Below are 14,194 nucleotides of genomic sequence, written 5' to 3'. Positions count from 1 at the left end.
ACCAATTAAACATTTTCCTTATACTTTTGACATCACAAAAAAATAAAAGTGTAAGTACTTAGATAATTCTACCTTTGATTAAATCGTTAATCGATCACACAAATATTTTTTTATACAATTTACTAAAACTTAAATAATTCCATGAAAACTTCGTTCCATTGCATTCGTTGAAAGAAAGAATTTTATTTATACAGGGTTGTCAAATTTCGCAAGAATTTCGTGCCACGATAGATGGTTGTGATATCGTTTCTTTTAATTGATAATAACATGTTTTCTATGTCATTTAATTTTATTTATATATATTTTTTATTATGTTACAAATTCGAAATTAGAACTATTTAAATACTTTAAATTTAAATGAATGTTACGTTTTTAATTGTTTTTCATGTATATTTTAAGCACAAGTTATAAATATATTTTCATTGATTAAAAAAAATGGGAAAAGAAGAAATTGGGGTAAAACACGAAACAGAGCCTTCTAAATTATTGTCTCTGTTTCCTGTTTTATTAGGAATGATTGCAATACCTTTGGCTTTAACTTTTTGGTTTACAAATATATGGTTGTTTCATTTACCCTATAAAGGAGAAGATGAAATGGAACATATACCTCCGACTAGATGGTTGGCTTCAATATCTATACCCATTATTGTTGCTGGTAATATTATAAATAAATAATTGATAATTATTTTATTATTAAAAGTGAAATTTAATAATTTCATACAATAGTTTTAGGATTTAGAAATAAAAGCATCAATAAAAGTGGAGCAATATCGGGATTAATTGTAGGATTTTTTATTACATTAAGTAGTTATTGCTTTTTGGCTTGTCTTATGACATTTTTTATTACCGGTTCAAAAGTAACTAAAATAAAAAGCAAGGAAAAAAGAAAATTTGAAAAAAATTTTAAAGAAGGTAGGTTTGCATGTGTAAAATGACTTGAATTAAAATTTATATTCATTTCTTTAAATTTAACGATTTCAATAGGTGGTGAACGTAATTGGATTCAAGTGATTTGTAATGGCGGCATGGCAACATTTTTAGCTATTTTGTATTTACTCGACTATGGCAGCGGTGAATTGGCAATTAATTTTAGTACAAATTACAGAGCATCATGGTTATCTATTGGAATTTTAGGTTTTAAATATTTTAAAATTATTTTATACATTTAAATTTAAAGTTTAAATTGACAATAATTCTAACCTTTCATTTCATTAGGAGTATTTGCTTGCTCGAATGGAGATACATGGGCATCAGAATTAGGAACTGTTTTTGGCGGTCAACCATTTCTAATAACATCTTTTAAACCTGTACCCAAAGGAACAAATGGAGGAGTAACACTTTGTAAGACATAATATTTTTTTCCTTCTTTTAAAAAAAATTTTTAACCTGCTTATTAAAAAATAATATTATTATTATTTTTTTATTTTAGTCGGTCTTTTTGTTAGTTTCCTCGGAGGGATATTCATAGGTCTTTCATATTACTTAAGTCTGTTGTATTGTGTCGATGGTAATCTTTTATCAAAAGGTCCTGCTCAGTGGCCTTTAATTTTAATCGGTGGTTTTGCAGGATTGCTCGGAAGCTTGATTGACTCATTTTTAGGAGCTACATTACAATTTTCAGGTAAAGTAAAAAACAAATACTTAACTCATTAATTAAAATTAAGTTTCCGGGTTTTTAAATCCTTATCAACTCGACTATATATTTTTTCATAAAATATTTAAACCAATTTTTTCCCGTTTTTAAATGTGTGATAAATGTCATAACACTAAGTAAATAAATTTTAAAATAAGCTGACCTTTGACCTGAGATAATGGTAATTCATTTTCACAGAATATTTTTAACCAGCATTATTCCATTGATAATACATTAATGAAAATAATTTTATTTTTAAAACAGGTATAGAAAAATCGAGTGGATGCATTGTGGAACACTCTGGTGATGGTATAATTCCAATTACTGGAAATCAAATTTTAGATAATCAATCTGTAAACTTATTATCCACAATTATAATGGGTTATTTGACTCCTGTTTGTGCCAAAATATTTCTTATTTAAAAGACTGTTGTATTTTTTTTTTTTCAAACTGTAATTTAATCTCAATTAGATATTATTATTATTATTATTTTTTATTATAAATATATACGTAATTATAAAGCGCACAATTAAGTAATTTTTTTTTTTTTAATAACCAATAATAATTATCCTACATAAAAAAAAGTGGTGACAACAATCAAAATATACGTAAAAACGTGGCACAAGAAACTAAGTATTGAGCGACATTTTTTTTTTTCCTTGGTAAAGGAGGTTAAGAAGTTAAAAAATTTAAGAAATGAATGTGATTTAGGTACGTTAAAATTGATAATTTTCTATTAATTCATTAAAATAATTCAAATTATTTATTTTAACTTATATTGACATTTAATTGTGCTCTAATTCGCATATGAAAAATTTTTTTTTTGCCACTAATGAGGTTTTAAATTTTTTCCAGAATTTTTTACATTTAATAAGAACTTTTATTATACAATGCCTCGAAATGAACAGGTCGATATGAATTTATTTAATATGATTAGATTTCATCATAGAGCAAGGCTTAATAAACGTTAAAAATTTAAAAAAAAAAAAAAAAAAAAAAAATTTTAGTATCTTCATTTGCTATTAATAAACACACATTATTATAAGTTTATTTTTTTTTAAATGATGTAATCATTATTAATAGATAAATCCAAGTTATTTAATGTATGCATTGTTTATTTGCAGTAGTAGTGATTGTTATTTTATTTTATTTTATTTAAAATCACCCTAAAGAAAGCATTTATTATTATTATTATTTATGTTATATTATTTTGATGGTATTTTCGAAGGCATGTGATTTTAACTTATGCTTTTTATATATTTGTTTTTTTTTTTTTAATTCATTATTATTATTATTTTTATTATTTTATTTTGTTTTTGCAGTTTTAAATATGCTTGCCACATTGATAAGCAATCAATATTCATTTCACAGGGTCATGTGCCTTTTTTTTTTCGTTAGTTAAAAAAAAAAAAAAAAAAGTATTTTTTTTTTAAATTTAAAAGGGGTTGCCTTTAAATTTTAAATGGCAGCATATATTAATAGAGCAATCTCTATGATGCCTGGTGAGGGGGCAACTTCAAGGGGTACCCTTGTTTCAAATGGGGATTCAAGAGTGTTAAATTCTCCTCTTCAGATATTTGTTAGAGCCAAAAAGCAGATAAATGATATATTTATTGATGTCGAAGATTATGTGAAAGATGCAGTGAATTATATGCAAGGTATGCATTTATAACATTCCATAAAAATGTCAAACTACCACTGTAATAATAATAATAATGGTTCTATATGTATGTTTATTTTGAAGAATTAAAAAAAGAAGATGGAATCCCTTTAGAAAATGACATTAAACTCATTACAAGCTTTATTGATAAAGTTCATGCGATTAGAGATGTTTTAAAAAGAGATCACATGAAAGTAGCATTTTTCGGAAGGACGAGTAATGGAAAATCAACAGTCATTAATGCTATGCTTAGGGAGAAAATATTACCCAGCGGAATCGGTCATACTACAAATTGTTTCCTTCAAGTTGAAGGTTCTGAAAATGGAGAAAGTTACCTCATGACGGAAGGTTCAAAAGAAAAACAAAATGTAAAGGTAGTGTTGACGGTTTTTTTAATTTCAATTTTTTTAGGTTTTGCTAAAGCTCTCAATAGAAAATTTCATTTGTTTTCCAAATTTTTTTTTTTTCGTTTCAGTCAGTTGCTCAATTGGGACATGCATTGTGTAAAGAAAAATTAGTCGAAAGTCAATTGGTTAAAATATTTTGGCCGAAAGATAAATGTTTATTGTTGAGAGATGATGTCGTATTTGTCGATTCACCCGGTATTGATGTCTCCCCTAATTTAGACGATTGGATTGATAAACATTGTTTGGATGCCGATGTATTTGTACTGGTTGCAAATGCAGAAAGCACACTAATGGTCACAGTAAGTCAACAACATTTACTCTAATATGTGCATGCATATTTGATTGTTAAACATGGCGTCAGGTATCAAAAAATTTTCTTTTTAGGAAAAAAACTTTTTCCACAAAGTTTCAACTCGATTGTCTAAACCAAACATTTTTATTTTAAATAATCGATGGGATGCTTCAGCATCAGAACCGGAATTTTTAGATGGGGTGAGTTTAACCTAATAATCGTCATTTAAAGTTCAATAATAATGAATAATAATAATAATAATATTTTTTTACGAGCCAATTAATAATAATAATAATAATAATAACAATAGTATTTAATACAAATAAAATTATTATGGAAATTATTTTAATTTTTTAAGCTAAACGTTGAACAGGATCAGGTGTGTATATTTTTCATTCACATAAACTAATATTTAATTTTTATTTTCAAACTCCTTAATATTATCGAACGGCATTCATTAATCAAAAAATTTTCTATCTCATTTAGCTAAAGCACTATAATAATAATAATAATAATAATAATAATTTTTTTTTCCCCCCACGATTTCGAGCTTTTGTTTGTACGCAAAAACCGTTAAAAATGCTCAACGTTTCTCGTGTGTCATTTACATTTATTAATTTTACAAAATGGGGATTGAATTAAATGCATTTTTTTCCTATGGTCTACAGGTTCGTTCTCAGCACACGGAGAGAACAATGGAATTCCTTGTTAAAGAATTAAAAGTTTGTACGCAAAAGGAAGCGCAAGAAAGGATATTTTTCGTTTCGGCAAAAGAAGCTCTCCAAGCACGATTGTGCGAACAAAAAGGACAACCCGCACACGGTGAGAAGAACGATTTTTTTTTTTTAAAATTTTCGCAACATGACGGATTATAATAACGAATATTTTTTAGCTGGAGCGCTCGCCGAAGGTTTTCCCAACCGTTATTTCGAATTTCAAGATTTTGAAAAAAAATTCGAAGAATGCATATCAAAATCCGCGGTTAAAACGAAATTCGATCAACATTCGCAGAGGGGAAAATTAATCGCTTCGTAAGTTAAAAATATGTGTGCGCATTTTAATAATTTCCACATCGAATTATTTTATTTAATTTATTTAATTTAAAGGGACATTCGTCACGTCATGGACAACATTTACGAAACGACGTTGAGATTGAAATCTGAAAAAGCATCCGTTAAAAAATTGGTGTACGAAAAATTAAATTTTACCGAACAACAACTTTTACTACTCACGCAAGAAATGAAAGAAAAAATAAATCACATGGTTGATGACGTAGAACAGAAAGTACGTACGTCACTCATTGCAACGTTGCCTTTTTTTTTTTTTTTAAATTTAATTATTGCTTTATGACGTGTTAAAGGTTTCGAAAGCGTTGAACGAAGAAATACGACGTCTTTTCGTTTTGGTCGACGAATTTAATCTTCCCTTTCATCCGGAACCCCTCGTGCTCAACGTGTACAAGAAAGAAATTCACGCACACGTCGAAAACGGTTTGGGAAGTAATTTAAGAGCGAGACTCTCGAGCGCTTTAGCCATGAACATTGAAAACAGTCAAAGGGAAATGACGGGTGAGTGGTTGGTTATTTTTGAATGATTAACGGACTCGACGGGGGGGTGGGAAAAACACGTGAAAATTAATTTTGTTTTAGGGAGGATGATGGAATTACTACCGGATGATAAGAAACAATTGTTGGTATCCATGCTTCCGAGAAAGGAACCCTTTCAGATATTGTATCGACTCAATTGTGATAATTTGTGTGCGGATTTTCAAGAAGATTTGGAATTTAGATTTTCTTGGGGATTAACGGCGATTATAAATAGGTTCACGGGGAAATCCGGTCACAAAATCGCGCTTAGCAATTACAAAACATCGGTACTAATCTAATTTATGTGATAAAACCTTTCTTTTTACGATTTTGATTGAACGAGGATGGATAATCCCGATGAATGAATCATCTTTTAAATGATTAAAGGTGCCATCGGGAATGCCAACACCGGATACGTCTTTAGATTTTCGAGGATTATCTCCCGCACCGATTAACATGAGCAGCAACGATTGGTCGTTAATATCTAGAATGGCAATGGCATCGGTTAGCTCTCAGGGAACGATGGGAGTTCTCTTACTCACGGGTTTTGTAAGCATTTTTTTTTTTTTTTAAATTATTATTATATCTTAAGATTTCTTCGATATACCAACTTTCCAATTCTAGATGATGAGAACGGTCGGTTGGAAAGTCATACTAGTTACCGGAGCCCTGTACGGATGCGTTTATTTCTACGAAAGATTAACGTGGACGAACAAGGCAAAAGAGAAAACATTTAAAAAGCAATACGTTAATCACGCGACAAAAAAACTCAGAATGATTGTCGATTTGACGTCCGCAAATTGCAGTCATCAAGTTCAACAGTGAGTATATATAGTGCATGCATAGAGTTTGTGACGTCATCAAAAACAAAACGGTTAATTTTTTTTTTCTCTCTCTCTCCTTCCCCTTCCCCCCTTATCCACAGGGAACTTTCGTCAACGTTTGCGAGATTGTGTCACCTGGTTGACGAGTCGACGACGGAAATGACGAAACAAATAAAAGATTTAGATAAAGAATTGAAAGAATTGGACGAAGCCGGAAACAGAGCGAAAGTCTTACGTAATAAAGCCAACTACGTACTAAACGAATTGGATATATTCGAAGAGAAATTTTTAAAGGATTGTCGTTAGCGTGCGTGCGTGTGCGTGCGTGCGTCCGTGCGTGTGCGTGTGCGTGTGCGCATGCGTATGACAAAAGTCGAAAAAAGGGAAAACACCGTAGTCAAAAGCGATTAAAAAAAAACTTACTATCAAATCATAATTGTAGATAATTTAATTGATTTGGCCATGGAAAGAGTAACCAAACATTTTAGAAAATAATTTTCCTACCATGGGGGAAAATTTTATTAATTTAAAAAAAAAAAAAAAAAAAAAAAAGGTTGTAATTAAATCCTATTATTATTATTATTATTATTATTATTATTGCTTGCACCGTTACACCGTTGTTAAATCGTTTGTAATTTTTTTTTTTTTTATTTATAACGTTTTAACAAATTATTTATTTAAATATATATATATGTAGAATATATGTATAGTGCTTGTTTACAGGCTAGGAAAAAAAAAAAAAATTTCTATTTTTTATCTTTTTCTAACACGAATTGAAAAAATGGAATCGATTACGATATGCTATTCGAATATTCTTCATGCTTGAAAGTCTAATATAAAGATCATTGATTTTAAAATAACCGTTAATTTTTTGTATTAATAATAATAATAATGATTTTTTTTTTTAATTAAAATATTGTTATTATTATTATTATTATTATTCACGAGCTTTTTATGTTTGAAAAAAAAAATTAGTTTTATTTTAGCCCCCCCTCTTCCCCTCACCCCTCCCCCGACTATAATTGTAAACATTAATTGAATTATTGGATCAATAAGTTTTGATCATTACGAGTACAATTAAGCATTGAAAAAGCTTATTTGGAAAAATAAATAAATAAATAAATGTAATAAATAAAAAAAAATTATAACCGTGCAGTTATTAATAATTAATTAACTATTTTTTTTTTTTAAACGGTTTTACCATTAATTGAAATTTGTAATTATCATATAAAAATAATATTTTAGTCAAATGTTGAAATGCATGAAATATATTTTTAAAAATAATTTTTTTGTTATTTATTTTTTTTTTTCCTTACGATAACGATTAACGTTATGCGGGGTGAAATAAGAAAAAAAAATATTTAAAGTGAATTTTCAAAAAGTTTTCAAGTTATTTAGATAATTTTAAAATTATTTTTTACTTAACGGTTTTTGTCATTTCATTTCGCAAATATGAGAAAAAAACAGGTTAGGCACTCAATATACGGTACATTTAAAATTACGTGTCTGGTGACACGATCTTTGCTTAGCATGTCGTGATTTTTTCCCCCGATTTAATTTTTAATTCTCTTCCGTTGATTAATTACTTATAAAAGCTTATATTATTTTATTCTAAAAAAAAATTACTTAAATATTTTTTTGAAAGTGGTAAGTTTTTATATTTGAAATTTAATTCTATTTGTTTATTATTATTATTATTATTAATTGAAAGCAGGAGGCTTTTACTATGCATTTACTATGTTTAACATATTTTTCTCAATTTAATTTTTACATTTATAATGCGTATCAATTTGTGTTAGGAGTTACTATAGATACCGTCAACCATATTGTAAATATTGTAAAAAAAAAAAAATATTGCACTTACCTTTGTTTTATCATGTGGTGGGGATTTTCCGAAGCTTTGGATTTACTAGATGAAGTACCTGACTCGAGCAATTCTTCTTCTGAACCTGAAAGCAAAGAAAACGTATATAATGTTTTACTGATTGGGCAATTTGATTGTCGACATGTGTTGAAAACATTAGCCCAGAAATACAGGCATGACTTAAGTATCGGTATAAATTTTTACATATATGAACCTCTTCTAGAAAATGTAGCCAGGCAATTATTATTTTTAACACTTGCATTGGAACCACCTGATCGCCTTGGCATTGTCGAGAAAACTTTGTTTTTTATGGAACTCTATGGTAATGTTCTTCTTAGACCAGCTACTAAAAAATATCTAACGAGAGTGTCAAAATGTTTATTAAATGTTGTGACCAATACTAACTACAATAAAAAAATCTTGCCATCTATTTATCTTGATAATTTAAAATACAAAGAAAGAGATCAGTTGGAAGTTATTTTCAAATATTGGGCTTCTAATGAAAACTCTTTCGACATTGTTACTGCTTGGAATGAAAGAATAAGAAAAGATTTAGGAGTAAGATATGATTCGAGATTTGGTGTTTACGATTGGGATTATCATATGAGATACCATTGTTTTGGAGCCGAAGTGCTCAAGTCACAGGAGTACCAAAGATTTCGAGAAAGAGGAATGTCATATTATTTTGAAGATACTGATCCGTGTATGCCCAACAATACCTTAGCCTCTGCTATATTTCCATCTGGAAGTAAAATTTTGAGTTATGGATATTTAGGAGATATTACAACAGGACCATATCCAGCATTCGGTTTTCATTGCGAAGATGAAGAAATGTTTAAAAAAGTCAATGGTCAACTTCCCAAAACGGCAACAGATGTCACAGAAAGAAATCTAATGAGAATATTTTTCGAATTACAACATCAAAAACCTTTCGTTCCATCTTCCGATAACAGTGATCATTGTATTCCTGTCGTTTATCTGGATACATCCCACAAATTAAAATTAATATCCGACTTACCAGAGTCAATGGATTCTAATCGAATAAGAATTAAGGATGCTTGCGAGGAGTATAACTCAATAGACACCAACAATTGTAATGTTAAATTTTTACCAACAACAGCACTAAAAGATTATCCTCAAAAATTGGATTATGAAAATTTTTTCGATGTTGTTTTCATATGTCAAACGACGGTTTTAAAATATTTAAAACCGGAAATGATAAAAATGTTTAAACCTGATTGTAGAATTTTAATTGACACACCAAAGTATCTATTAAATTACAGGAAAGAATCTTTACACGAATTTAAAAACAATTTAAAGACTTTAATGGATGGTTGCCAATGTAAAATAATTGGCACTTACGAACCTGAAAAAGATGAATTTGTACGATACAGAGTTAAAAAATAAAAGCATTTTTTTCAAAAATTAAACTATGTAACCTAAATATCATTAATCATACTAATCAGTATTACTTGTAAAAAAAATTTTAATTACCCATTTGTAAAATTTTGATTTTTTTAGTCGCACGTAAATCGGAAAAATGAGCACAATTTTGGAAAAAATAGCAGCCATCGAGTCTGAAATGGCCAGGACTCAAAAAAATAAAGCAACGGCCGGTCATTTAGGTTTACTAAAAGCACGTTTAGCTAAATTGAGAAGAGAACTTATCACACCTAAAGGAGGCGGTGGAGGACCAGGAGATGGTTTCGATGTGGCTAAAACCGGAGATGCTCGTATAGGTTTCGTTGGATTTCCGTCCGTTGGAAAATCTACCCTCCTAAGCAATTTAGCTGGTGTTTATTCGGAAGTGGCAGCCTATGAATTCACGACACTTACAACCGTACCCGGCTGTATAAAATATAAGGGAGCAAAAATTCAATTATTAGATTTACCAGGTGAGTCAATTTTTCTTTAAAAAAGTTTTATACATTAACCTATTGAATAATTGCATTAGAATATGATAAATGTTTTCTCTCTCTCTCTCCCTCTCTCTCTAGGTATCATTGAAGGTGCTAAAGATGGTAAGGGAAGAGGAAGACAAGTAATTGCCGTTGCTAGAACCTGCAGTTTAATATTCATAGTATTGGACGTGTTAAAGCCTTTACAACATAAGAAAATAATCGAGCACGAATTGGAAGGATTTGGATTAAGGCTCAACAAAGAACCTCCAAACATCGTTTACAGAAAAAAGGATAAAGGTGGAGTTAATTTGCAATGTATGGTACCCCAATCGGAATTGGATTTAGATTCCGTCAAAGCCATACTTTCCGAATATAGAATTCACAACGCTGATATAACTCTCAGGTAGTGACGTCACACTAATCGAAACCTATGTAAATTTAAAAAAAAAAAGAAAAAACTTAAATTAAATATTTTTTAGATACGATGCCTCCAGTGATGATTTGATTGACGTCATAGAAGGAAATAGAATTTACGTTCCTTGCATTTACATCCTCAACAAAATCGATCAGATCAGCATAGAAGAATTGGATATAATTTACAAAATCCCTCACACCGTACCCATATCCGCTCACCACAAATGGAATTTCGACGACCTTTTGGAAAAAATGTGGGAATATTTAAAACTCATAAGGATTTACACGAAACCCAAAGGTCAATTACCCGATTACAATTCTCCGGTTGTTCTTCACTGCGAAAAAAGATCCGTGGAAGATTTTTGCAATAAATTACATAGGAGTATAGCGAAAGAATTTAAATATGCTTTGGTCTGGGGTTCATCAGTCAAACATCAACCGCAAAAAGTAGGAAGGGATCATATTTTAAACGATGAAGACGTCGTTCAAATCGTTAAGAAAGTGTAATAATAATAATAATAAATCGATATCACTGATATTTTTTAATTTTAATAATAAATTTTATGGAAAAAAATTATTATTATTATTTTGTTTTCTTTTCTTTAATCCAAGCACTTGAACGTTATTAGAAAGAGTAATTTTTACCTTTTTACGACAAAAGTATCGATGGTATTAATAATAATAATAATAATAGTAAACTCTTACCATTGCATTGTTTACCTTGCAACATTCCTATAATAAATAATAATTATTGAAAACATAAAAAATAATGTGAAAAATGTGAATTTATTCAAATGTGCAAATTATATACAGTGAAAGAAAATTAAATTATATTAATGGCTAACTAACTATATATACGTTTCAAAAAGGATAACATTACAATATATATTTAAAAAATATATATTTTAAAACTTTATTTTTAATATATATATTTATATATATATATATATATATATATATATATATATGTGTGTGTTTGTGTGTGAGTGTGTGTATGTATGTGTATATAATTCTTTTTTGAGCTTCACATTTTTCCATTGTGCTCGTTCAGAAATTTTTACAATAAACAAACAAAAATCATTATCATTATTATTTTTTGTCTTTGCAGCACGTATTAGTAAAACTATTTTTTTTTAAAAAGTAACCTTTTTTTGTCCATAATTACAAACAAACGGAAAATTAAGCTTTGAAATTTATTTAAGTAAAAATATAAAAAAATAATAATAATAATTATGAGTATGAGCAACAGCCTAATATTACACCTAACTATTTATTTATTTATTTTGAAAATTTATTGTTTTTAAAGAGAAATAACTAAATAGAGAAGCAGACCCGTTTCTTTTTCCCCACAATATTTATAAATAATAATTATTTAATAATAAATAATAAATTTCAAAGCTTAATTTCAAATTTAATTACAACATCTATTAAAAATGAAAATATTTATAAAAAAAAAAAAAAAAAATTTAATAAGAATCTGTGATGTAAAAACAATAATAATTATATTACGATTCGAGAAAATAATAATAATAATAATTTTTTTTTAGCTTTTTTAAATCAAATTAAAATCGTAATTATGTAAAAAAAAAAAAAAAAAAAATTAATTTAGTGTTAGACGTTGTAATTATAATTCAACATTACACAATTTTTTTTTTCTATTCGAATATTCAATTTAAAGATGGCAGTGAATAGCATTTTCATACAAAATCATTTCCTCACGACACCTTATTTTTTTTAAAAAAACTTTTTATTCGATTACTTTATTTTGATTAATTAATTTGAACGTAATAAATTATTCTTCGGTTTAAATTTTGTAACGGTTTTTCGTAATAAGGTTTTGATAAAAATTTTACTTCCCGACATAAAAGTATCGTTTTATCGTTAAATACTTTAAATTATTTAATAAAATAAATTATTTACCTTTAATATTTCTTTTTAAATAATAATAATTAAAAAAAACATTCACTAAATCACAAAAAAAAATATTAAAACGAACCAAAAGTAAAAACACGACCCGCCATTTGCTGTAACAAAGTCAAACTGCCAACTAGTATGACCAACGTCGAAAAAAAAAAAAATTTCCCTGCACTCTGAAAAAAATGTTTTCTGCTTGAAAATTTCAATGTAAACAAACAATTTGTTTTGTTTTTATTTTGTATCTTATATTCAATCACAAAAAAAATGAAATTTTACACTTTTTATGTAAATAAAATAATAATAATGATAAACAATTTTTTTTAAATAAAAGATTATTAAATAGTTACGCGTAAATTTACCTCGAAAATAATAATAATAATAATAATACGTCGGAGTAATTATTAAATCAAAACCTTATTTAAATTATTTAACAATAACGGTTTTTTTTGAAAATTTATTTTTAAATTTAAATGCCCTTTATTTAAAAAAAAAAAAAAAAAAAAAAACGTTACAAACATTAACTGCCCTCTTTATTTTTTAAATAATTATTTTTTTATTATTTAATTTTACAAAGTTTATAAAAATTCGTTATATATATATTTATTTTTAATTTTTGTCAAGTTTTCAAATAAAACTATGACAATAACAAAAAATAATTATAATTTTTTATTTATTTATTTATTAAATTGCGTCAATCGATCAATCAATCAATCAATCACTAAGACAAAATTTTTTTTGCAATAATCAATAATTCAATAATAATACATTTTCATTCAATTAAATAAATATATAATATATATTTATATATATATATATTTGTACATAATTTTTTTTTGTTTTCTTTTCCAACCCCAAAAAAAATTTTTTTTTTAAATATTTTTTTAACTACAATTTATGAAATGCATAATAATAATAACAATTTTTATTTATTATTTTTTATTTTTTTTACTAATTAATAATACGTATTTATTTATTTATTTTTTTTTCACTTTCATTTACTAAAACACGAAATAGATTTTATTTATACACAAAAAAAATTATTATTATTGTTATTATTATTTCAACTAATAATAATAATAATAAATTATTTAAAATTTTTTATTAATTATATAAAATAAAGCGATAATAATAATAATAATTTTTTTTTGGCAACTTCGTATCATATATATTTAATTATTTAAATTATGTACACATAAAGAAATTATAATCAATTTAATTAAATTTTTTTTTTTAATGCTGCCAAAAAATAAAAAATAAAAAATAAAATCCAATACAGAAATATTATTATTATTATTTTATCATTATTATTTCATTTTCCATATTCGTTCCAAAAAAAAAAAAAAAAATTTTAATTTCTTTTTTTTTTTCCAAAGACTAAAACATTATTTTTTTGTTTGTTTTGGCCCAATTAACTCGATAATGTTAGAGGAGGGGTTAGAAGGGGATGTTAGGGGGTGAGGGTGGTTAAAACAATCATAAAATTATAATCGATTTACAATTTACATGTACAGAGATTCAAATCCTTCTATTATATATATATAATTTCTTTTTGTTTGTTTGTTTTAGTACAAAATTGCTTTACCTAATAATTTTTTTTTATATTTAAAAATTATTATTATTATTATTAATATCATTAAATAAATTTAAAATAAATAATAATAATAATAATAGAAATTATTACCAAAAAAACAAAAAC

At 26.9% G+C, this 14,194-nt stretch overlaps 4 protein-coding genes across 4 annotated transcripts; all 4 read left to right on the top strand.

The window, feature by feature from the left end:
* Window positions 1-435: 435 nt before the first annotated feature.
* Phum_PHUM579680 (uncharacterized protein) lies at window positions 436-2,055 on the top strand (the record flags this gene model as incomplete). Its single annotated transcript, XM_002432231.1, has 6 exons — window positions 436-655; window positions 727-912; window positions 985-1,134; window positions 1,216-1,341; window positions 1,430-1,621; window positions 1,898-2,055. The coding sequence occupies 6 exons, from the start codon at window positions 436-438 to the stop codon at window positions 2,053-2,055; spliced, it is 1,032 nt and encodes a 343-aa protein (XP_002432276.1).
* Window positions 2,056-3,125: 1,070 nt separating this feature from the next.
* On the top strand, window positions 3,126-6,897 carry Phum_PHUM579670 (transmembrane GTPase Marf, putative; the record flags this gene model as incomplete). Its single annotated transcript, XM_002432230.1, has 13 exons — window positions 3,126-3,291; window positions 3,378-3,667; window positions 3,769-3,999; window positions 4,085-4,192; window positions 4,661-4,814; window positions 4,885-5,023; window positions 5,099-5,276; window positions 5,353-5,560; window positions 5,642-5,865; window positions 5,966-6,127; window positions 6,203-6,399; window positions 6,504-6,700; window positions 6,845-6,897. The coding sequence occupies 13 exons, from the start codon at window positions 3,126-3,128 to the stop codon at window positions 6,895-6,897; spliced, it is 2,307 nt and encodes a 768-aa protein (XP_002432275.1).
* Window positions 6,898-7,854: 957 nt separating this feature from the next.
* On the top strand, window positions 7,855-9,673 carry Phum_PHUM579660 (uncharacterized protein; the record flags this gene model as incomplete). Its single annotated transcript, XM_002432229.1, has 2 exons — window positions 7,855-7,869; window positions 8,117-9,673. The coding sequence occupies 2 exons, from the start codon at window positions 7,855-7,857 to the stop codon at window positions 9,671-9,673; spliced, it is 1,572 nt and encodes a 523-aa protein (XP_002432274.1).
* Window positions 9,674-9,806: 133 nt separating this feature from the next.
* On the top strand, window positions 9,807-11,088 carry Phum_PHUM579650 (GTP-binding protein 128up, putative; the record flags this gene model as incomplete). Its single annotated transcript, XM_002432228.1, has 3 exons — window positions 9,807-10,161; window positions 10,264-10,570; window positions 10,647-11,088. The coding sequence occupies 3 exons, from the start codon at window positions 9,807-9,809 to the stop codon at window positions 11,086-11,088; spliced, it is 1,104 nt and encodes a 367-aa protein (XP_002432273.1).
* Window positions 11,089-14,194: the final 3,106 nt, after the last annotated feature.

This window comes from Pediculus humanus, genomic scaffold (genome assembly GCF_000006295.1).
Source record: "Pediculus humanus corporis 1103172108308 genomic scaffold, whole genome shotgun sequence".
NCBI lineage: Eukaryota > Metazoa > Arthropoda > Insecta > Psocodea > Pediculidae > Pediculus > Pediculus humanus.
The sequence above is the reverse complement of the archived record's forward strand: the minus strand, read 5'-3'. Positions and strand labels throughout refer to the sequence as shown.